This window comes from Leucoraja erinacea, chromosome 20 (assembly GCF_028641065.1).
Source record: "Leucoraja erinacea ecotype New England chromosome 20, Leri_hhj_1, whole genome shotgun sequence".
In the NCBI taxonomy this organism is placed as follows: domain Eukaryota; kingdom Metazoa; phylum Chordata; class Chondrichthyes; order Rajiformes; family Rajidae; genus Leucoraja; species Leucoraja erinaceus.
The window spans coordinates 30,086,391-30,112,152 of NC_073396.1; the positions used below are offsets into that span (position 1 = coordinate 30,086,391).

The window sequence follows — 25,762 nt, forward strand, 5'->3', positions numbered from 1 at the left end:
TCGTACCTCTGAAAATTATAGCAGATTAAATCTATTAGTATTTTAAATTTCAAGATCTGGATGATTATTTTTGTAAGCTTTGATCTGCCCGTCCCGCTCCAGGTTTAAACAGCGCTGTCAATTTAGCGCGTGGGAATTTAAACGAAGAGCTGTCCGCTCTATGGGTTCTAAATACAGCACCACTGGCTGGAGCGCTATGGGCTTTACAAGTATGCTATGACCACAGAGCTATGGGTCACTGACTGTTTGGGGAGGGAGAGAGTGAGAAGGAGGGAGAAGGAGAGCGGGAGAGGGAGGGGGGGAATAAGGGAGGGAGAAAAAAAGGAAGGGGAGAGGGAGGGAGGGGGGGAGGGAAAGGGGAGGGAGAGGGAGGAAGGAGAGGAGGGAGAGAGGAAAGAGAGGGAGGGGGGAGGCTTCCAAAATGGCTTCTACATCATCATCTGATGCTAAAAGCAGGAAGCAGCCGTTCAAACAGCAGTATACAAAGAGATGGCAATGAATGCACTGTCAAGTATTGTGTGTAGAAGACATGTCAATTGGTAGCAAAGTTATGTATTCTTGTACTCTTACATGGGTATGATCGCACATAAAAAAAATAAAAATAAAATCAGCAAAATGGAACTGCGTAAAAATACCGATTTCTTCAGCAAAATACCCATTTTCAGGTACTAGAATACTGAAATGCTCTGACAAAACTGGGCAGCTCTGCATCAGGTAAACTTGTTGCATGTCTTGCAACCTACTGATTCCACAAACATTGAGGGCCAGAGGGAGAGTTCCTGTGCTATTTTCAACTATTCTGGTATCTTTAGCTATGCATGCTAATGATAGTGAGTCAAGGAAAATATTGACTCAAATTGTTTAAATCATATGATCCTTTCGGGTTGTTAACTCGTCTTAGATGAAGTTACCAAATTGCCAACACACCTAAGTGGCTTTAACCAATGCAGCAAAATGCAATGACCCTTGCTGAAAATTTGTCAACAAGAATGGGAATGGTGTTCACTGCATTTGATCAAATATGTATTATAACTGCTTATTCAGTTTTAGATTTTTTTTTTTAATAGCCCTCTTTGATCAGGTACTGGTGAGCAAAGAATAGGGAACAAAAAAATTAGGAGAACTACTTTTTTTGAAAACATTAGATTCTCTACGATCATGTTGAGAATCCCAACGTGATCGTTTTTACAAAAGGTTTGATTTCCAGCGTTTGGGCTCTATCCCACCAAGAATTGCATACCCATTACATTCCACAGCTCTGAAAAGTCCCAATCACATTATATTTAATAGATCAATGGCAGTAGATACTACACTAACCTCAACAATTTTTAATTAATAATGAGTGTTTATATGTTCTAGATTTTTTTTCCTTTTATTCCCTCAAGAGTAAACCCCTGAATGTTGAGTATTTGATGATGGATGCATCTATCCTGTTGCCTCCCACTGGAACCCCACTAACTGGTATAGACTTTGTGAAGAGGTTGCCGTGTGGTGATGTGGAGAGAACGAGACGGGTAAGGACCAGAATGATCAGAACTAATCGACTCAATTAGATTTGACAGTGATTTGCATTTGCACAGTACTACAAACTAAAAATATAATCATCAAATGAAATGTGTAGTCTTTGACTATCCTTTCAAGTTTACTTACATTTTTTTTGTAACGCTGAGGTCCGGAAAAACTTCTGTAGGTTAGTTTAGAGATACAGCACAGAAATAGGCCCTTCGGCCCACCGAGTCCCCAAAGGCCAGCAATACCTGCACATTAACACTATCCTACACACAATAGGGACAATTTACACTTATACCAAGCCAATTAACCTACAAACTTGTACGTTTTTGGAATGTGGAAGGAAACCAAAGATCTCGGTGAAAATCCACGCGGTCAGGGAGAGAATGTACAAACTCCATACAGACGGCACCCGTAGTCGGGATTGAACCCAGGTCTCTGGCCCTGCAAGCACTGTAAGGCAACAACTCTATCGCTGTGCCACCATGCCGCCCTTGTTCTTGAGTCCGTAGTTTTTAGATTTGAGTCATATGACTTTACAAGTTCTAACTTCCCTCTTGGATGTATGCGTTTAACATCTGCAATGGGATATGACATTTCCTCTTTACATTAATGGAATTATGTGAATAGTTAGCAAATAAATGAATTGTTACAAACTTTTAACTTGTCTCCAAGCTGAACTAACACATTTTTATTTTTATTTAATTTAGGCTATTCGAGTTTTCTTAATGCTTCGTTCTTTATCCCTACAACTCCAAGGTGAGCCAGAGACACAACTGCCTCTGACACGGGAGGAGGATCTGATTAAAACAGATGACGTGTTAGATCTAAGTAAGTAATTTCAGTCCATTGGTACTGCTGGTTCTTTTATTATATTTCTTGCTGTAGCCACCAAAGGGCTGCTTATATTTATTTTATTTTTCATTTTTAGTAAAAAGCATTTGCAACCTGGAATCGGGTTTCCTTATTCCAAATTGTAGAGTTCAATTCTTTGTTCATTTTCAGAGAAGTAATGATAAAATACATAAAAAATCTTCTTGATCTATGAGTAGATGAACATTAATGAAATGCATTATTTTAAGAGCAACGATGTTTGGGATTCTTTCAGGGAATCTTGCAACTTTGAGGAATGTGCATTATTTTGTTTTTAAACTAGACCAGACAAGGTATTTGATCAAAGTTGTGCTGATTGACTTGGAATTTGGCAGTATACCATCTCTTTTGATTTATAATCCATGCATCGATCACAAAACATTTTTTGTGAATCAGTTATACAGTTAATTCCAGTGAAATTTCCTTGGCTTCAGATAAGGTGAAAGCTACTATACCAGTATGTTCAGATCCCCTCTAAGATGTATAGGAAAGAAAAGCAATGGAAATGATAAACCTGTCCTGATAGAATAAAGAGAATAAATATTTTTTTGCTGGTGATAAGTCTATGACAGGGAGCATTAAAAAGCAGCATTATTTAGTAGAGAGAGGTTAAGAAATATTCCTTCAAGCAAAGGGAGACAGAATTGAGAAATCTGGATGGAAAGAAGATATAAATAATGTGGAGAAACACAGCTAAATCTCTATAGTGAGACATAATCTTACTTCACATTTTTCTCAAACTAACTTCAATTTATTCATGTAAACCAAGGATTTCCCAACCAGTCTGCTAATGGCTACATTGAAATTGGAAGAGGCCATAGCCACTAGTATCTATTGACTTTTGGCGGAGTTTACATAATCTTACATAAAGATCTTACGTATTGGACTTTTGAAGATGTCAAGGTGGTATTTATTTTTCTAGTATGCCAAACAAGGGTAATTCTAATCGCAGAAGTTATAGAGGTTTTAATGTAACAGACTGAGGGAATAGAGGGCAATGAAAGGAATCTTTTCACCTGGAGAATGGTGGGAGTCTGAAACACGCTGCCTGAAGGAATGAATGGTAAGGCAAATATGCTCACTGCATTTAAAAATAATTTTAAAGTGTGCCTGAAGAGCTGTAATCTTCACACAGAGGGAGGAATTCCTCCTGCATCATAGATTTTCCAATGATTTTACGATGTCACAGTCAACTAACTACGTAGAACCATAGAAACATAGAAAAAAGGTGCCAGGCGTAGGTCATTCGGCCCTTTGAGTCAGCACCGCCATTCAATATCATTATGGCTGATCATCCAAGATCAGAACCCTGTTCCTGCTTTTTCTTGATTCCATCACTTGATTCCATTAGCCTTAAGAGCTACATCTAATTCTCTCTTGAAAACATCCAGTGAATTGGCCTCCACTGCCTTCTGTGCAGAGAATTCCACAGATTCACAACTCTGGGTGAAAAGGTTTTTCCTCATCTCAGTCCTAAATGGCCTACCCCTTATTCGTAAACTGTGACCCATGGGACTGGACTCCCCCAACATTGGGAAATTTTTTCCTGCATCTAGCCCATCCAATCCCTTAAGAACTTTATATGTTTCCATAAGATCCTACAGGGCTCTACATTGATGTTGCTGATTTGCATTGAAAATACTTGCTTGGTTTCCTTGGTTTCCAATCAGGTATTAACACTTGAAATTGTTGTCCAACGAAGATGTAATAGTATGTTTTTCCTGAAGTACTGCCCAAACCCTCCAAATTGATTTGTATTAGAACTAGAACTTACCATATCAACCCATCTTTGAGCTTTGTTCAACTATGCAATTAAAAAAGTAAATGTTCTTGCAATAGTGACAATTATGGAGACCTAATGTGGGGAGAGTGGGTTTTGAGTATGTTGTGACAAAGATGCAGTGGGCAAGAAAGTTGTCACATGCAGCAACAGATAGACTTAGTGGCCAAAGGAAAATGTATTTAAGATAATTGTTTGTGAGGTGTCAATTATTTTTCATTTGAAGACCTCTTGAACCTGTTTCTTCTGTTCTTGGAGAGCAAAAATTTCTGTAAATGTAGGATCTGGCCAAATAAACAATTAATGTAATTGAGAATGCTGAAGAACTGTAGATATTGAATCACTGGAGGAAGCAAAAATGTGAATCTATTGATTCTGTGAATGATTGCTCCTGTTTTGCATTGTTCTGCATTCTTTTTCTAACTACTCAAGCAATGGTTGGTTAAGCCTGTGGTTCTTGATTTGTCATCTAAAAGAAAATATATATATATTTGATGCAGGGCCTTGAATCCACTTGCCTGTGTACCATGCTAATAAATATCATGTAACAAGCTACACTTGTTACGACTGCCATTAAGTGCCGCTACTTTGGTTACTGCCAACAATTGCACAATTGTGGGATCTCAATTAATCCAAATAATTGGAGATAATCGGGCATTTTGTAACATGTCAATAAATAGGCAGCATTCTAACAAGGTACAAAGTTATTCTTGCATCTTCCAGTTTCTGCTGGTGTGGGTGATTTTTCTAGATTTTCTAGATTTTTCTAATCGTGTTAGGACAGCTAGCTCAGTGTCGCATAGATTCATCAGCGTTGTTAATGCTTGGGTATTTTAAATTGTAAAACATCCAGAAGAGAAAGGTTTCACCTGTGGTACTTAGAGCTTGCGAAAAGTTACTTTTTTTGTTGTTGTCATTATTCAGTCATTTAGATCAATTGCCATTTTTATGTTTCTGGGAATGTAGTACGGTCATCTTCAGCGAACGCATTCTGTACGTCATCGCTGCTTGCGTGAATTTTGAGTTTGAAAATGATACCAGTAGTTTTACTTCTATATTAAAAGCTGCCATTTTAATTGGATGCATGGTAATGAAAAAATATGATTCCTCTCCCTTTAATCAAAAGCAGTTAATCATTAAGAAAGGTACCCACCCGTCATAATGTAACTTTACATTTTAAAATAGATTCCATTCTATAATGTTTTTCTATGGAACAGGAAAAAAAGGTGTGATGAGTGGTACAAAAATAATTTGACTTTACTAATTTTGAGGCATGGTAAAATCTGAAAAGGAAAATATACTTTTGTCACAAATAGTTATTTATATTCATTGTGGAAGTGGGTTGCCAGAGTTTCAATTTACTCATTTTGTTAATATATATAAACCACAACAGTTGACCATTTTACAAGGTTTAATGCATATTTGCTATCTGAAAATAAAGATTACCGATTCAGATTTTATGGTGAGTTGTGAAATTACGATGCTATTTTCTCTGGAGCAGTACAACAAAATGATATGAACATTTGTTCTGTAACATGCCACTCTGGAAGAAAGTTAAATAGAGATGAATGCTGTCATCCTTTAAGTGAAAAGAATGTGCTAGCATTGAGATCACTGAGGGACAAAATGAAGCCAATGCGGTCAACACTCAAATTGATTCAAATGTTGACTTCATTGCGTTTGTTGTGTTCTAAAGTAATGTGTTGTGCAGGGCAGCAATCCTCAACTTGTCGCAATGGTTCTCTGCAAGCTATTGCTCTTTCATCAGTTTCCTTCTCATCTTGCAAGATAAGTTCATTGTCCCATAGTACTTCCATTGACACATCATGACCAACTACGTTGATAATGAAAACAAACTGGAGCATTGTTAATGATTAAGAAAATGCTGGGGAGCAACTAAAATAAATTTTGGATTCCCTCCATTAAACTTCAGGATTTTATTTGTTTACCAGAGCTTTGGGTCATGGTCTGCAATGTGGTTTGAAATAAAAGCAGAACATTCCAAAAACAATCAGCAGGCCAAGCAACTTATGGTTAATGCTTTGGGTTCAAGACATCAATCAATCAATCAATCAATTAACCAACCTTTATTGTCATCTTGCAAAGCAACAGTTGTACAGTGCAAAAAGAGAAGACGTTTCCCAGGCAATACCGGAGCATTGCACATAAAACTTAAACATTTCACACATAAAATGAAAACAATAAACATTTTGCCAGAACTGGAAAATAGAACAAATAACCTAGTTTTCAGTAGCAAACATGATGAGGGAAGGATGGGTAAACAAAGGGAATATCCTTAATAGGGTGAGACCATTCTAAGAAATAGAGTTAGAATGATTCTAAATATAGTAGCCATTCACTATTATTATATTCTAATAGTCAGAACTACTTGGTATAAAATAGTACTAAATACTATTAATAATATTAAGAAATAATATTACTTTTTTAGAATAGTAGTGCGAAACACATTATGCTTTTCATCTGTGGTTTAATGATTTTGATCATTTTCTTTTACCCTTTTTGTATTAATTTCTCTCTCCATTTTTAATATAATGATTTTCACAGTCCACAACTTTTTTTAAGGGGGTAGGTAGAATTACAATTAAGGCCATGTCTAAGAAATTTCTTTTGGCCAAACCATTCAAAAATACATGGAAGTTAAGTGTTTTATTTTAAAATTTACTTTGTTCATTCCTTTCTTTTGGGGGATTTGGAATGACTTGTGCTTGTTACAGGAAGCTTGACATGTTTTCTCCCTGAAGATAGACAAAAAAATGCTGGAATAATTCAGTGGGACAGGCAGCATCTCTAGATAAAAGGAATGGGTGGCGGTTCAGGTCCTTCTTCAGACTGAGAGTCAGGGGGGAGGGAGACAAAGATATGGAAGGGTAAGGTGTGAAAACGAGAGATCAAAGGGGATGAAGTTCAAGGAAAATGTAGAATAGATCATTGTTAGCTAGGGAAATGTGAAAACAAAACGTCACCCATTCTTTCTATTCAGAAATGCTGCCAGTCCCACTGAGTTACTCCAGCGTTGTGAATCTATCTTCGGTGTAAACCAGCATATGTAGTTCCGTCCAACACATGTTTTCTCCCTGTCTGCCCTCAAATACCACTGCACCTCAAGTTTAGGTGTCTTTCTCTGACGAGAGTAGAATGTGAGAAGGAGGCAGGAGCAAGGATTATTCGTAATCTTTATAGCCATTGTGGCTGCTTATGCTCTGTAGAAGACTGTCTTGAATTTGAATTTAAACTGGCGAGACTTCCTTGTCCCTACCAGTATTGTACATTAGTGTTAAGAATAACTGACATCGCAATTAAATTTGGCCGTAGGCTTAGATTGGAGGATTGGGCCAAACTTGATGGTGCGGGTTAGCAAACACCTGCCATTCTGTCCTAGGGTTTGGCATTTACTTGTCTTTGGCCTTTTGCCTGTTGAAGTCATTTACTGCTTCATTTAAGGAATTTGCACCATGCTACAACTTGTGGTAAGCTGGTAGCTGTGTCAGCTAGCATGGCAGGTAGTCGGGTATGTCTGAAGCAGGACAGCAAGGGTAAGACGTGCTCAAGGGCCAGACACACCCATCCAGGCTACATGCCATGTTTGTAGTTTTCTCTTTTCATTTCATATATGGCACCATTTGTATAGTATGTGCTTATTTGTCTTTGCCATGTACTTATCTATTCCAACTTGATTATTACTGTCACCTTCTTGACCAAAACCTTCCCAACTGCATAAGCCAATGTATCAAATTATTTACATTTATTTTTAATCCTTTTACATTTTATTGTTCCAAATCTAGAGAGTGCTTTGTGGTAGTTTATACTAGTTCCCAACAAATGCAATTTGCCAGGTCTAATTGCAAGCAATTGCTGTTGTGCTATTATTACAGTACATTATGTCTGAAATATTTTAAACTCCCAACTGGTGAAAGATTATTAGTGAGAAAGTGCTTGTAGTATAGGAAGAGCATATGATTTTAACATTACTCGAGGATTACCTAATCAAAATAATAAGAAATTAATATTTTTTTAAGACACAGGGATATAGAAACATAGAAACATAGAAATTAGGTGCAGGAGTAGGCCATTCGGCCCTTCGAGCCTGCACCGCCATTCAATATGATCATGGCTGATCATCCAACTCAGTATCCCGTACCTGCCTTCTCTCCATACCCCCTGATCCCCTTAGCCACAAGGGCCACATCTAACTCCCTCTTAAATATATGCTTATAGGTATGGCAGGGACTATATTTTATCAAATAATAATTTAAATTAATAGGTGACGTATGTTTGAGTTTGTAACTTAAGTTTTAAAACAGTTGTGAACTTGAATTAGATTAATCAATGACCACTCTTCAGCAAGGCTGTGGGCAGACACATACCAATAGGTATTGGCCTGCATTTAAAGGTAGACAAAAATGCTGGAGAAACTCAGCGGGTGAGGCAGCTTCTCTATGGAGAGAAGGAATAGGCGATGTTCTTCAGACTGCATTTAAATATCAGTAATGACTTGGGTAATTCCTAACATTTTCCCATGTATCTGACTGCAATTTTCATATTTACATACAAAACGCAAAAATCCCATAATTTGCTATCGCTCATTTGTGGTATATTTCAAGAATGTGCTCTATTATATGCTCTGTGATTTTGAGGCAATAAGGTGAATTTTGGATAATTTACTATCTTAATCACGTTAAAATGAGTATAAAATCAGTTTTAACTATATTTTTAATAATTCAAAACATTAAAATATTCTTCTTTAGTTCAATCACCGATAGTAATGGACAGTATCTTCACTGGCCATCAAAATATTTATTTTCAGTTATTTTGTGGATTCTGCTTATTCTGTATGTGATAGTATTTATGCACTCAAGAGCATGCTGCCTCGTAAGACCTTACCTTTGGCAATCAGATGAATTTATAATACTAGTATATATTCTGGAATCTATGCTGATGGCTCACCATTAACTGCAGCAAGTGACGTTTTGTTTGGAAAATGTTGTTAGCCATTGTATTCACCACAAATAAAGTACCAGAAACATTCCAGTGCAAATCCGTGCCTTCCATTTTTAGAATTTCCATTTTTTCTACTTGTGCACCAGTGGCAATAATTGAGCCCATTTCCAGTTAGTACTATTCTAACATTCTAATTTTAGCCTTTTCTATTTTATGTCAGCCCACTCTGTGGGTGGATGGCAAACACCATTGTTACATGAATGTGTAGAAATTAGACTCAATTTGTAATAAGCCCTCAAAGCATTGCCAGTAAAACAAAACTTCCTTGTGTCTTTGTGAGCAATATCTCGCTTCCTATCTGCCAGGACAAGTGACTGATGAGGTTTCATAACTTAGTTTCATAATTATTTGATTTTGCTCTGGAAAAATAATTTAGATACTGTAAAGTCCCATTAAAGGAGTTTAGAAAGTTGATGCATGTATCACCTATGAAACTATCATTATTTCCCGAGCTTCTGTCAAGAAACTTCCTGTGTTAAAATCGTGGGACTTCAACTGATTCTTCATAGACTATATTTGACCACACAAATGATTTGTGATGTCTCGAACATCCGCTGGGTGAAAACATTTATTTCCATCTCCACCTAGAATGACTGATCACATATTTTAAGACCCTACAAAATCTCTTCTGCAAAATCTGTAAAAAATCGTGTATGTTTTCAACGAGTTGATCTCTCACTTTTCTAGTATCAGGGCAAATGTCCAAGCTGCGTAATCTGTTCTCATAGGACAAATTCTCCACATCTCAGAAATCCATCTGGTCAGCCTTTGTTGCACTCCTCTCTATCAAGAATATGTATTTAGATGGGGAAACACAATATTATAGCTGTTGTTAAGGGCGTATATAATTGCAGCAAGACAACTTTACTCTTGTAATCTCTTGCCATTCAGAAAAATATTATTTTTGTTCAATTAAGTTAGAATATGCATACATTCCAATTTTAATATCCTCGTCCATCTGCCTGAAACTATTCTGCACTCTCCTCGCATTCCGTACCGTAATGGAGGGCACTTTATATACAAGTTTGTTCACAATACAATACATAACATTACAGTGTTTAAGAAGGAACCGCAGATGCTGGAAAATCGAAGGTACTCAAAAATGCTGGAAAAACTCAGCGGGTGCAGCAGCATCTTTGGAGCAAAGGAAATAGGCAACGTTTCGGGCCGAAACCCAAGGGTTTCGCATCTATTTCCTTTGCTCCATAGATGCTGCTGCACCCGCTGAGTTTCTCCAGCATTTTTGAGTACCTTCGATTTTCCAGCATCTGCAGTTCCTTCTTAAACACTGTAATGTTATGTATTGTATTGTGAACAAACTTGTATATAAAGTGCCCTCCATTATGTTTGGGACAAAGACACATCATTTATTTATTTACCTCTGTACTCCACAATTTGAGATTTGTAATAGAAAAAAAAAATCACATGTGGTTAAAGTGCGCATTGTCATATTTTATTAAAGGGTATTTTTATACATTTTGGTTTCACCATGTAGAAATTACAGCTGTGTCTACATATAGTCCCCCCCCCCCCCCCCCCCCCCCCCCCCCCCCCCCCCCCCCCCCCCCCCCCCAGGGCACCATAATGTTTGGGACACATGGCTTAATGTGTAATTGCACATGTGTTTATCAACTTGAGGATCAAAGTTGTTCCAATGAAAGTCAATGAAGCCATTATGGGACTGAGAAACAAGAATAAAAATGCTAGAGACATCAGCCAAACCATAAGCTTACCAAAATCAACTGTGGACAAAGGGACTGGCAGGCCAAGGAAGACCTCCGCAGCTGATGACAGAAGAATTCTCTCTATAATAAAGAAAAATCCCCAAACATCTGTCCTACAGATCAAAAAACACTCTTCAGGTGTGGATTTATCAATGACCACTGTCCGCAGAAGACTGCATGAACTGAAATACAGAGGCTACACTGCAAGTTGCAAACGACTGGTTAGCCGCAAAAATAGGATGGCCAGGTTACAGTTTGCCAAGAAGTACTTAAAAGAGTAACCACAGTTTTAGAAAAAAGGTCTTGTGGACAGATGAGACAAAGATTAACTTATATCAGAGTGATGGCAAGAGAAAAGTATGGAGGAGAGAAGGAACTGCCCAAGATCCAAAGCATGTCACCTCATCTGTGAAACACGGTGGTGGGGGGTGTGTTATGACCTCGCCATGTATGGGTGCTGAAGGTACTGACTCACTTATCTTCATTGATGATACAATTGATGATGGTAGTAGCATAATGAATTCTAAAGTGTATAGACACATCCTATCTGCTCAAGTTCAAACAAATGCCCCAAAACTCATTGGCTGGCGGTTCATTCTACCAGAAGACAATGATCCCAAACATACTGCAAAAGCAACAAAAGAGTTTTTTCAAACCAAGTCAATCACCCGATCTGAACCCAATTGAGCATGCCTTTTATATGCTGAAGAGAAAACTGAAGGGGACTAGCCCCCAAAACAAGCATAAGCTAAAGATGGCTGCAATACAGGCCTGGCAGAGCATCACCAGAGAAGACACCCAACAACTGGCGAGGTCCCTGAAACGCAAACTTCAAGCAGTCATTGCATGCAAAGGATATACTAATCAAAATAATAAGCATGACTACTTTCATTTACATTATATTGCTGTGTCCCAAACATTATAAACCTGCCCTGAAAGTGCCCTGAAATGGGGATACTATGTATAAACACTGCTGTAATTTCTACATGGTGAAACCAAAATGTATAAAAATTACCTTTCTTAAAATCTGACAATGTGCACCCAAACATTATGGAGAGCACTGTATTGTACATACTCCAATCGTACAAATCATTAACAGTCTTGTCTCCTGCACCAAACTCTGTGACATCTGACAAGTCACAGGTTCCTATTCATGCCTTGTTGTTTTATCTGTTCATTTACTGGCATGGACTGATTACTGATTATCCCAGTCCCATGTGCTCTAACCTCTCATTTGGCATTCCTTTGAAGGTTTGCTGAAGGACCAAATACAACAGATCTTCCTCCTTATCTATTCTAGTTAAGCTTTAAAAAAATGCTAATTGATTTGTCAAACATTCTTTTCCTTTCACTATTATCACTATTTTGCAAATTGCCACACTCGCACTTTTGCAATGCCCCACTAGCACTTTTGCAATGCTTATTGGATTTTCTCTCCATTGATATCGGTCTAATTGGTATGCACATTTACCGTATAGTTTTCTCTTCCACCTCCCAAGTTGGGGAATTACATTTGCTATCTTTTCAATCTGTGGGAATGGCTCTGGAGTCGATGGAATTTGATAAGATGACAACCCATGCATCCATTGTCTTCACAGCCATTACTTTCCAAACCTTGGAATACTGGTCAACAGGTCCTGAAGGTTCTGTTGGCTTTCAGTCCCATTATTTTCTTCTCTTTGCTTTCATGATGCTCATTTCTTCCTGCCCCTCATACATTCAAGAAGTGTTCATTTCTGCTTTTTCTTGTAGGCTTTTTGTGAAATATTTATGTCTCTAGATACTTTCTCCTATCTCAGATTTTCTTTTTACATATCTATAGAAACTTTAAAAATCTGTTTTGCGATCCTTGCTAGATTACTTTCGATTTCCACTTTCCCTTTTTGCCTGTCAAAGCCTTGATCCTTCTTTAGTGACGACAATATATGCCAGATCCCTAAAATGAATGGGAATAAGTTGACGGGGAAAACAATATCTGACACATACTTTGAATTTATCCTCTGTACAATTACAGTTTATTTGATTTCCCTGTATCTAAATTAAGTTATTCTTTGATTGCTGCAAGGCCTTTTAATAGGTCTGGGGTCCTGTTGATAAATCCCAACGGCTATTGTCTTTGCTCTTGGTGGGTGGCTCTCCTGATTAAGTGTAAATTGAGCCAATTTCCTGCTCAGTACTCGTGGTACACTTGGCCTAACCATTATGAAAATCGAAACACAGGTGTAAAATTTCTGATAAAGGCCTGAAATGTGAACTATCTTTTCTCTTCTTGTCATCTGGCTAACTGTCTATTTTTTAAATCTTTTTTTATTTTGCTAGCTGTTATTGTGTGCCAAGTAATTTGAAACATTTCAAAGAATGTTCAATTATTTTTGAAAAATGTGCAGTTTATTTCAAATATGTCACACACTGTACATCGGAAATTCTGTTTTATATACATCATTCTGAAATGACAAAATATTGTTTCATTTTTATCCTAAATGTGATACAAGTCGACAAGCTTTTCTCCAGTGATGCTGCCTGACCCGCTGAATTTTCTGTCTATCTTTGGTATACACCAGCATCTGCAGTTCTTTCTTTTTACTGTATTATAAACCTCTTAATAGAGAAATTAATGCCTTGTAAATTACAGCATTATGTACCTTAATAATCTACACTAATCATTTTGCGAAATGCCCATATTAAATTTATCAGTTATTGATTTGTATTCTGGCAAATTTTGCAACCACATCTATAGTGCATTTGGATTCATACTGTAGTGTATTACATAACTCAGCCAGTCTAATAGCAAAAGCAATCTATCCATGACCATAATTTACGCTATATTGTGTTAGGAAGCTAAAGAAGAATGACCAGTTTCACTAATTTAACCATTGTGTTCCGGTAACTCTCCAGAAGAAGAAACGTTTTAATTACTCATTTTGCTTAACAATGAATCATCAGAGCCTTTTGTAGACTTAAAATAACTCAAAGCTAAAATAAAATCTGTTAATAAGAGCTGTGGGACATTCAATGAGATATGTAATGATTTTTATTATTGGGCTTTAGTCTTTGTTAAGATGTTATTTAATCCGAAGTAAATTTGAATGTCCTTGCCTGTGAGTTGGCACAAAGACATTATGAAATCCTAATGGATTTTTTTTGGCCTTCCCAATGTAAATCATTGATCTATATGTTCACTGATAGAAGCAGAATTAGGTCATTTGGCCCATCAACTCTACTCCGCCATTCAATAATGGCTGATATATTTATCCTAACCCCACTCTCCTGCCTTCTCCCCACAGCCCATAACACCTGCACCAATCAAGAATCTATCTATGCCTTAAAAATGTCCATTGACGGCATCCACAGCCTTCTATGGCAGTGAATTCCACAGATTCACGATCCTTTGACTAAAGACATTTCTCTTCGTCTCCTTCCTAAAGGAATGTCCTTTAATTCTGAGGCTATGACCTATAGTCCTAGACTGTCCCACTAGTGGAAATGTCCTCCCTCCATCCACTCTATCCAGGACTTTCACTATTCAGTATATCTACTAGGTGAGAAAGTTTACTGGATAACCATTTTAATCCATCATAATTGTTTATCAGATGACATGCCAGAAAGACTAGTATCCTTTCCAAACTTCAGGACTTGGAGAAAAAAAAACTTGTGGTCAAAGAAGTAGTTTAGAAACATTGTCACTCCTGTAATTTATAGGATACATTATGGGAATTCAATAAAAAAAACTAGGATGATTATTCTTCTATGTAAGACTGCATCTGGAGTATAGTGTATGGTATAGGTCTCTGTTTTTATGGAAGAGTATTATTGCGTTGAAAGCAGTTCAGAGAAGAAGAGTCTGAAGAAGAGTCTTGACCTGAAACATCACCCATTCCTTCTCTCCAGAGGTGCTGCCTGTCCCGCTGAGTTACTCTTGCATTTTGTGTCTGTCTCAGAGAAGATTTACTAAACTGATTAATGTAAAATAATGGAAACATTAGGCAAGCTAGCTTGTCTCCACTGGAGTTCAGTAAAGCAAGAGGGGACTTGACTGAAACATGTAAGATCCTGAGGGCTCGTTGACAGGATGCGTGCAAATATGTTTTCCCTTGTTGGAGAATCTAGATCAAGAGGCTGCTCGTTTAAGACAGAAACAGATTTCTTCTTTCCCTCAGGGGGTCATGAGCTTTGCAAACTCTTCCTCTTGATGGAGGCAGAATCTTTGAGAATTATTTTAATATATAGAGACTGCATTTCAATAAACAATGAGCTGAACAAAGGTTATCACAAAGAATTGTAAAGTGGAGGATACAGTCAGTTCAGCCACAACCTTGTTAACATAAAGGAGCTAACGAGGGATTGAATGGCTAAAGGGCCTGTCCCACCAGCACGCGATTGCATGCGACCAAATGTGGTGGCTTGAGGCGTACGGCCTCGCGGGACCGGTCCCACTCCCAACCGCGGAGCCGTCTGGAGTTGTGCAGGGTTTGTCCCGACATCATACTCACCAATCAGCTGGGAAGGAGGCGGGTAGACTGAATTTGGACGTTGCACGGCGTCGGGTGGTTACGTCATCGCGCAATGCCACGTGCTTGGCATACGCCGTCAAGACGCTGCATACGGAGTCAAGAAGCTGCGTACGCTCGTCAAGGCGTTATGTACGGCCTCAATGCGGCTGCGGGCTGACAGGCCTTTGTCGCACGGAATTTTTGGACAGTGCCAGTTTTTCGTAGCCCCGCGTGATGTCGGGACCAGCCCCGCACAACTCCATACAGCTCTGGCGATTGAAGTGGGACCTGCCCCGCGAGGCCGTATGGCTCAAGCGACCACGTTAGGTCGCGCTAGTCGCATGCTGGTGGGACAGACCCTTTATTCATGCACCTATTTTTTTTTTGTGCTTACAACACAGCATCTAATCTCCAAGAATGTTCAGTAGATTGCAATATACGATCCTTGATTGGTATATCTGTGCGTAAAGTGACACGTTTGGAACATGCTGGCATGCGATGTCTACTTTCTTAAATGTACATTTTATGATTTGAAGTAAACTAGAATCGGATGCATTCATATTTACTTAGGGAATGGTTTTAACCTGAGATTGGAGAGTAATTTGCCTTGAAAGTTGATTTCCTTTGGTGTACTTACTTTGGTATTTCCCCCACAAATATTTAAGGAAATACTATATCTTTCCAAACAATACTGTACACTAAATCAGAAGCTGTAGAATTGTGAAAAGAAACATGCAGAATTCAAAGTTGCTTCTTCATTGCTACAATGATGGCTGGGATGTGAGTCAATGCTTTAAAAAAACCTCTCCACTTCTGTCACAATCCAAGAGCAGAAAGATTGCCGATGAGGTGAGAGAAACTGGATTATTGGGGAAACTGCTTTGTGAACCTCACTTATACAATCGTCTACCCCAAGCCTAAAAGAGATGTGGGTTGAACAAGGACTGGTTGCAGCATAGAGCACAACATTAATTGGCACAGCAACTACGATCAATCACTGACTAAAGCAAAGCAAATCCAGTCAAAACAGGCCAATATATACCCGGGAGCAAGATATCAGTATCACAGTGAATAGCTTTCAATTGCCTCCTCAATTCCTTACCCCATGCATTGAGTTTAGTTATATTGAGTGAACAGCTGGGGTTCACTTTCTGCCAGCAGTGGAGGAAAGGTACAGTGGGTGTAGGCAAAGCTTGACTGGGACAAGGTGAATTATGCATTGGAGCACCGGCCCAATTTCACAATGTGTGCCTTTCACCCAGAAATATTAATTAATGCAAACTATCCAGTAAAATCTGCATTGCAAATATAGAAAACGTATTACTTGTATGGATCCAAATTTTATGTTGATGTTCAAAAATGTGTCAAAAATATAATACATCTTACACTGAATGTTGTACACTTTATCCATTATCTGTGCACTGTGGGTGGCTTGATTGGATACATTTATATGCGTTAATTCTTCTTTGACGGATAACACACAAAGAAAAGATTTTCACTGTTCCTCAGCACATGGGACAAAAAGAAACTAAACAAAAAAATCATTGTAGAGGAATAGTTGCAAATCTGAATATTTATATTTTTTAATTGGCTTTCACCCATTTTTGGTTGCTAAATGGATGCTTCGGCTGCATTTTGCGGTCCCTCAGGATCAGGATGACCGGTTTCCACTCGTGTTTTGTGGGTTCTGAGACTAATGTAGGAATGCAAATTCTTCCACAACTGTTGTGTTTGATATCTGAAGGCTGAGTCTGTGGGCTGGCGAACAACTTCTACCCTTTTACAGAGAGATTCTGACTGACCCTTCTTTGTTATTTTTGTAATATAAAAATGGAGAGAAGGGAAGTGCAGGGAACAAGCCAATATATCATGATGTCTGGTAATTCCCTATTTTTCTGCTCTCTTCCCCCTGTCATCTGCCAACCATTTTTTCTCTAACTGCACCCACATGTCCATTCCAATCCTTTTAAGATCATATTGTAAGCACAATGCTAATCTCTAATGTGAAACGGTGCTGTCAGTCCTAAATCTGGGCAAGTAGATCAGTCACACAGGTGTAGCGTGGGAGCAAAGCACTGAATGCCCTACTTTGAAGCGTCTTTGGCATCTTAATGGGGAGTTTACTGCTCTTTTAAATGAGTGGATTGTACTGTAAAAATGAACCTGTGTAAAGATTTGGGCACAAAATTGTTCAATTTAATTTTTCAGTGGGTGATATATTGATAAAGCATGCAATAATGAATAATCTTGGTCAAATCAGTTATATGTGTTTTTAAGCATGTGGGTGCAAATTCAGTTTCTTGGCATAGTGTTTTTGCAGTCGACATTTGTTTGTTCAAAATTGGAGCCAATTTCATAAATTCATCATTTTAGTTTTATGGTAAACTGAAAAGCAAAGAGTTCATTATAAGTGTGAACTATGTGCATTGATAAATATCAGAATATATCAATAATAATATTTGTTTGTTATTTTGATTTATTGTAATGTATTATTTTGATATTTTATTTTGAGATGTAATTTCTGTTTGCTCCTCATGAACTGATCAGCTATTTTCTGTTTCCATTTTCTCATTTTAGATAACAGTGATCTAATTGCTTGCACTGTTGTTTCGAAAGACATCGGTCAAGTACATCGGTTCTTGGCTGTAGATGTTTATCAAATGAGCCTGGTGGAGCCTGAAAACAAACGGCTTGGATGGGGAGTGGTAAAATTTGCAGGTTTGCTTCAGGTAAAGGAGATAAATGAGGAAGAAGAATGTTTGACCTCTTGCATATTTTCTCAAGCCAATCTGACATCTGCTGCTATTATTTTGGCAAATCAGGCATCAATTATAAGCTGTTCAAGAAGGAACTGCAGATGCTGGAAGATCGAAGGTACACAAAAATGCTGGAGAAACTCAGCGGGTGCAGCAGCATCTATGGAGCGAAGGAAATGGGCGACGTTTCGGGCCAAAACCCTTCTTCAGACTGATGGGGGGTGGGGGGGGAGAAGGAAGGAAAAAGGGAGGAGGAGGAGCCCAAGGGCGGGGGGATGGGAGGAGACAGCTCGAGGGTTAAGGAAGGGGAGGAGACAGCAAGGGCTAGCAAAACTGGGAGAATTCAATGTTCATGCCATCCGGACGCAAGCAACCCAGGCGGAATATGAGGTGCTGTTCCTCCAATTTCCGGTGTTGCTCACTCTGGCAATGGAGGGGACCCAGGACAGAGGGGTCGGATTGGGAATGGGAGGGGGAGTTGAAGTGCTGAGCCACCGGGAGTTCAGGTAGGTTATTGCGGACTGAGCGGAGGTGTTCGGCGAAACGATCGCCCAACCTCCGCTTAGTCTCCCCGATGTAAAAGCTGCTTGGATCTCAACACACCTTGAATTTCTGCTCGTATGTTAGTAAGCCTGTCCTGGGCCTAGCACATTGTTGGAATTGCAAGGAAAGGTTTGCAAATTTGAAAGGTGCATAATGAAAGAGGCTGCAGAAAATGGTTTGCAATACCCCGGCCCAACACGGGCACTGACCTCCCCACGATCAAAGGGATCTACAGGAGGCAATGCCTCAAGAAAGCAACTAATACCATCAAAGTCACGCACACACACACACACACACTGGTCACCCTCTCTTATCACTGCCATCAAGGGGCATGGGGAAGAAGATACAGGAGCCTGAGAACTGTTACTTCCAGGTTCAAAAACAGTTTCTACCCATCAACCATCAGCTTTATAACTTTGTTTTTGCACTATCATGGTCTTGTTTGCTTAGAATAACTGACTTTATTGAGTCAAATAGGGGTGCCTGAATACATTGTTAGAATTCTGGCCTACTGGTATGCCCACCAGACTATGCAAATAAAATGGGGCAATAGGGTCTCAGCCCCATTTGGGGTTAGCAATGGTGTTAGACAAGGGGGAATTTTGTCCCCAGTCCTTTTTAATCTATATATTGATGATCTGTCTAAACAATTGAAAGCCTGTAACACTGGGTGCGTGATTGGTAATATTTTAGTGAACCATATTATGTATGCAGATGATCTTGTGGTCTTTAGTCCATCTAGCGCTGGTCTCCAGCAGCTCCTTACTATATGTTCCGTGTATGGTGTGGAACATGACATTAAATATAATGCTAGTAAGAGTGCTGTTATGATCTGTAGAACCAAAGAGGATAAATGCCTAAAATATCCTGTTTTTAAATTGTCTGACAACAATCTTAGTGTCTGTAATAAGATAAAATATCTAGGGCATATTATTACAGAACAAATGACAGATGATGAGGATATTTATAGGCAACGACGCATGCTGTATGTACAGGCAAATATCCTCTTGCGTAAATTTGGTGCGTGTGCAGATGTGGTGAAGATGTCGCTATTTAGAGCATACTGCACACCCCTCTACACTGCGCACCTGTGGTCGAACTATTTAAAGACAAGTATGCAGAGACTAAAGGTGGCATATAACGATGCCATGAGAACACTGCTAAGGCAACCTAGATGGTGTAGTGCCAGTAATATGTTTGTGGCTGCAGGAGTCAGTACTTTAGAAGCTATCCTAAGACACCACATGTATAAATTCATTTGCAGGATAAATGACTCTAAAAATGTGCTTATTGTGGCCTTGACAAACATAAGGGTTAGCACTACACGCTACGAATCCCAGTTGTGGAGACACTGGTATCGTTGTCTCGTTGTAGGACATTGATCATCTTTTAATCTGGATTTTTAACTTAAGTATTGTGGGTTTTTGTTAAATATAAATTATGATGTTTTTATGTGATATACCATGATTTTATATATATTTATGATATTTGATATGCAATGCATTTTTAATGTAATGTTGCCCCTTGTCTGGACCTTGAGTGTGTAATAAAGTTTATTATTATTATTATTATTATTTATAGTTGTTGCATCTAATGTTGCAGCAAGTTAGAATTTCATTGTTCCAGTTAATTTCCAATGAATATGACAAATGATCTTAATGCTTGAGAACCAAATTCTGGTTTGGTAGGTCTGTTTTGAATTTGCGTCAAACTTCGAGAGAACCATGGAGAAAAATGGCAGACATAAAGAAACAGTAGCACCCATTTCCGTGGCCACATTATGCTGAAAAAGAAAACTTTTGCATAACAGTTGAATCACAATATTAAACTCATTTTTAATTCCTGTTTTTCTTTTGTAGGATATGCAGGTGATGGGAGTTGAAGATGACAGCAGAGCTTTAAACATAATCATCCATAAGCCTGCATCCAACCCTCATGCAAGACCCTTCCCAATTCTCCAGGCAACGTTTATCTTTGCTGATCATATCCGCTGTATCATCGCAAAGCAGCGATTAGCAAAGGGGCGCATTCAAGCGCGACGTATGAAGATGCAACGAATAGCAGGTTAGAATCTTTTTCTAAGCATGCTTGGGCAATCGAATGCATGGCTAGTTACCAGGGAAAGTTCGACAAGTTTAAAATATATTGTTTTGATACCTCCATTTTCGCTTGATACATCCCACCTTCAGTTTGTTTATTGAGTTTGCCAGTTAATTTGTCCTTTTAATGCTAAACTTGCTGTTCCTTTTATTGCAATGGTTTTTTACACTGCGCTATTGTTATTGTGTTTAATGTTATCATAAAATGTCACCAGTCTAAATGCAACGAAAGGAAAAGCAAAGATATGCATTTATTATTGAATGTCGTTGACAGCCCTGGAGCATACCAAAGTTTATTTTTTGTCATTTACTCAACATTAATTGGGAACTATGCAGCAAGACTTTGATAGTTTCTCCTTTGGGCTGGCGAAAGTGAGAGTTGTTGCACTGTAACACAGTGCACTTAAATCTGGGAGGCCGAATGACTGAGGACGCTGTCAATAGAGCTGTAATGTTTCTTGTTGGTAATTTTCAATGCAGTGGGCCTAAAACTTGCTGCATTCTGCAGAAAATAATTGTTTAACTAATTCTGGTTATTCTTATGACAAAACATACATTAATCAGGGGAATATGTGGAGTTCGAACCTGAAATGGTTTATCATTTTAAAAGATAATTTGGCATATAACACAAACATCAAAAAAAATGCACAATCAGATTGAATACATTTTTACAATTCACTTTGCTGTAAACCAAAAAATGGCAAGTCAATTGCAGATGGATTTATTACAGCTGTTGATTTCTTCACTTAAAAAATGACAACTTATACCACTTATACAATTTATAAGCTATATTTAAGCATTACAATTATTTTTATGTTTATTAGTTTTCTAACTATTCAATACATTTATTATATTCTAGTACTATTGGATCTTCCTGTGCAAACATCCTCAGAAGTTATGGGTTTTGGACATGGCTCACCTTCTTCAGCCCATCATCTTCCTTTTAGGTTCTATGACCAGTCTCGCCAAGGTGTCAGTGATCCTACAGTTCAACGCTCAGTTTTTGCATCGGTTGATAAGGTTCCAGGTAACGTTGAATAATTGTTTCATAATATTTGTGCAAAATTATCGTGTAGCTATAATCACACTTATCGTGTAATTATTGTGTAACTAACACGTCTGTGGTCCTTGAACAAGAAGTACTATGTGAGACTTTTTTTTTAATATAAATATCTACCTGAGTAATATGGAATATTGTATCCTCAATGTCCAAGGGCACATGTCTATATCAGTGAACAAATACAATTTAAAATAAAGAAAGTTATAAAATCCTCATCCATGACCACATCAAACTAGAAATAATTTGTTTTGGTTACGTCAGTCTATTGTATGTAAACTTCTAATTAATTCTCCAGCCATGTTAGAGCTACACAGTGCTTTTATATTTGTGATAATCTGAGCATTTTGAGGGTAAACATAAAAATGTATTTAGTTATTGGCAATCTTTGAATATTTGATTTAGATGTTTAGTTCTCTTTAAATCATTGACACCATCAGTACATTGATTATTTAACATCCAAAGGCTCCAGGGACTTGTCAAGTACAAATTTCCTTTTAATGATGTTGCCTTGCTATACTCTTGTTATTACTTTGGGTATAACATTACCAAACCACATTAATATAATTTCTCTCAAAAATAGGCCTGTAATTCACATTGCTGTGGGATGTTTCCAGTAGTTATAGTAACATGCTTTAATCTCCCCCTACCCGCCCAATCTAAATTGTTCTCGCAAATCAGTTCCTCCTCCTACTCCCCTTGATCCTTGCGAGCTTTGGCCTTTATATCTGAAGGAGTATCTCAGCCAATGTATCTTGTATAAAGTCAATTGACCAATGTGGCTTTTGAGGCTCATTGTAGATCCTGCCCTGTGTACATTTCTCTTTCTATTTCTACTTCTGTGACAGATCTTAACAATGAAGAGTTTAAATGTTCTAATTAGTAGTGCAAGTAATATTATTGATATAGTTAGAAGCCATTTCAATTCTCGACAAAGCACTTTTGTTGATTGAGTGTTATATTTACATTTCAAAAACTTACCATTAATTGAAAATTGAACCCATTGATCAAGGTTACTCTCACAGCTTCATGGTGCTTCAACAAGATTGTTTCAGTGTTTCAGTCAGTGTTTAATGTCTTAATGGGCTTTATTGTTGGCTTCCATTGTTCCATGCTCTGAAACATTATTGTAACTCATGCCATAATGTGCACCGTTCCATTCTCCCATCTCCTCTTTGCTGGACTGTAGTCACTCTTACTTTCAGAATTGTGTGAATTTTAAAATGTTTACCCTTGCATTTAATCTCTCCATGGCAATGCCTGACTAATCGCTAAAGAATGTCAGTGCTCCTCCTATTCTACCTGCTAGGTCATATCCAATGTAATACAATGACTCGAGTGCCTTTTGGAAAATTTTGGGTTTAGCTGTTTGGTTGAGCTGTTCCCAGATTCTTATACTATTCCAAGGCCCAGTAAGGAGTTAAATCCTGTTTCCACGATCCATCCTCCTCGCATCACTACTGTCCATCCCCAATGCCACTGTTCCACATTGTCAATCTAGTCCAGATCTAAACTGTTTCGACATTTATGTACCATTGCAGCTGGACTATTGATTGCCATGGCATTGCCTTCCATTAACAATGTATAGCATTTTGGTTATGAATACTGATGCTATCCAATATAGACGATAGGCACAAAAAGTTGGAGCAACTCTGTGGGACAGGCAGCATCTCTGGAGAGAAGGAATAGGTGACATTTCGGGTTGAGACCTTTCTTCAGACCAATATAGAGGACTGTTGGATTGATTATTACAGATGGTTCATACAAGCACTCCATTTTCCCTGAGGGTCTTATGATCTCATGACCAGGCATCAGCAATTAAAAAAATATCTGACTTGGGCCAGGCCATTGATTTTCTCTATTACAATGGGAACTGCCCATAGAGCTATTGAGGCCTTGGTTTGTACTAGGGATATCCTCAGAGTAAATATATAACTCATAAACCTTGTTATAGTTTGTATGGACTGGCACCAGGTATTCAGTTCTGATTGCCACAAGTAAGTATTTCAAGCAGTTCATAATTCATAGTCCTGTTATCAATCAGTATCAAACAACTCTGCCCTTTCCCTTTTGAGTTTGTTATCAGTCTTCTGACTTGCGATCCTTTCCATTCTCAGAAATATTCACAGACTATTAACTATCTCTATGTGGCTATCTCCAGATGTCAGTTGAGAAAAACACACACTACATTATTCTATTCTTTGACAGTCTTTTTAACCCTTTGACTAACACACACTCAGAAGCTATTACCCACTGTATATTTTCTCAACTTCTTACGCACTCTTCCTTTGACCCCTTTCTTGAGTAATCCTCCCTGTCTCTGAAGCCTTTCACATAATTTTGATCTTCCTCCACCCTCCAGTTCTTTGATCTCCAGTTCCACCCCACCCCTCTGCCTTTGGGCAAATGTGTACTTACCCAGCTGTGATTTGGTCTCCGCACCTGATCCCAGCCAGGCTTCAACCTCCCAGCCTGGCCTGGTTCCCATTTCTGACCATGCTCTGGCAGCATTCTGGAGCCGTTCCCCAACATACTTAAGCCATGCATCTGGCATCATTCCTCACAACATGCTCCCTAAATATCTGACCACGTTCCTTGCCATGACGAAAGTCAAGTCAAGTCAAGTCAAGTCAAGTTTATTTGTCACATACACATACGAGATGTGCAGTGAAATGAAAGTGGCAATGCTCGCGGAACAACAAAACATCCAAACAAATTATAAACACAATCATAACACACATATTATTTTACATAATAAATAATAGAAGGAAAAACGTTCTGTAGAGTTAGTCCCTGGCGAGAAAGGCGTTTACAGTCCAAATTGCCTCTGGGAAGAAACTCCTTCTCAACCTCTCCGTTCTCACTGCATAGCAACGGAGGCGTTTGCCTGACCGTAGCGGCTGGAACAGTCCGTTGCAGGGGTGGAAGAGGTCTCTCATGATTTTGTTTGCTCTGGAGTTGCACCTCCTGTTGTATAGTTCCTGCAGGGGGGGGGGTGAGTGAAGTTCCCATAGTGCGTTCGGCCGAACGCACTACTCTCTGCAGAGCCTTTTGTCCTTGGCAGAGCAATTCCCGAACCGATGGTAATGTTCAACAAGTGCTTTCTGCGTAGAAGCACTGGAGGATCCTCGGACACTCTGAATTCCTCAATTGCCTGAGGTGGTAAAGGCGCTGCCTTGCCTTACTCACCAGTGCTGAGGCGTGTGATGACCATGTCATATCCTCAGAGATGTGGACTCCCAGATATTTAAAACAGTTCACCCTATCCACAGGATCCCCATTTATACTCAATGGAGTGTACGTCCTTGGATGATGTGCCCTCCTAAAGTCCATGATCAGCTCCTTCGTTTTTTTGATGTTCAAGAGGAGGCTGTTCTCCTGGCACCAGAGTGCTAGATCAGCCACCTCCTCCCGGTAGGCCCTCAAAGCGACACAACACCAGACAAAACACTGCAACAATTTCTCAACCGGTTCTGCAAAGTATTCTTCCTGACTTTCCAAGACCTTCCGAATCTTACAGCACCACCAATTCACTCCTCTGTAACCCCCATCAAACTCTAATTTCACCCTACTCAAGAACCACATGGCAGCACCTGTTGCACATTTAGTTTTCTTCCAGAAGGAAATTAAATCTCCCATCTTTCTGCACAACCTCAGACTTTGGATGTTGAATAGTAAGAAAATGAGTATATGGAATAGCTACAGATTGTTAATTAGTAAACGAGCGGGAGACAGGAAGATAATTTAAGTGCATAACAGAAAAAATGAAGATGTAACAAAGATAAATAAAGCAATGACTACACGAGACAGAACAAAGGCAATCTTTTTAAAAGATCAAGAGTTTAATGGGGTGATGTCAAAAGAGAATTTTTTGTCGATGAGTATGAACAGGTATAAGGTATTTTTCATTAT

General features: G+C 38.7%; 1 protein-coding gene across 6 annotated transcripts in view; it reads left to right on the top strand.

The window, feature by feature from the left end:
* clec16a (C-type lectin domain containing 16A) overlaps positions 1–25,762 on the top strand; it is a 178,826-nt gene that overhangs the window by 114,006 nt on the left and 39,058 nt on the right. For all 6 annotated transcript variants that reach the window (XM_055651766.1, XM_055651761.1, XM_055651764.1 and 3 more), the window contains 5 exons: positions 1,386–1,514; positions 2,220–2,340; positions 17,973–18,124; positions 20,554–20,758; positions 21,653–21,820. In XM_055651766.1, the coding sequence (XP_055507741.1) occupies positions 1,386–1,514; positions 2,220–2,340; positions 17,973–18,124; positions 20,554–20,758; positions 21,653–21,820 (775 nt within the window). The remainder of the gene's footprint in view (positions 1–1,385; positions 1,515–2,219; positions 2,341–17,972; positions 18,125–20,553; positions 20,759–21,652; positions 21,821–25,762) is intronic.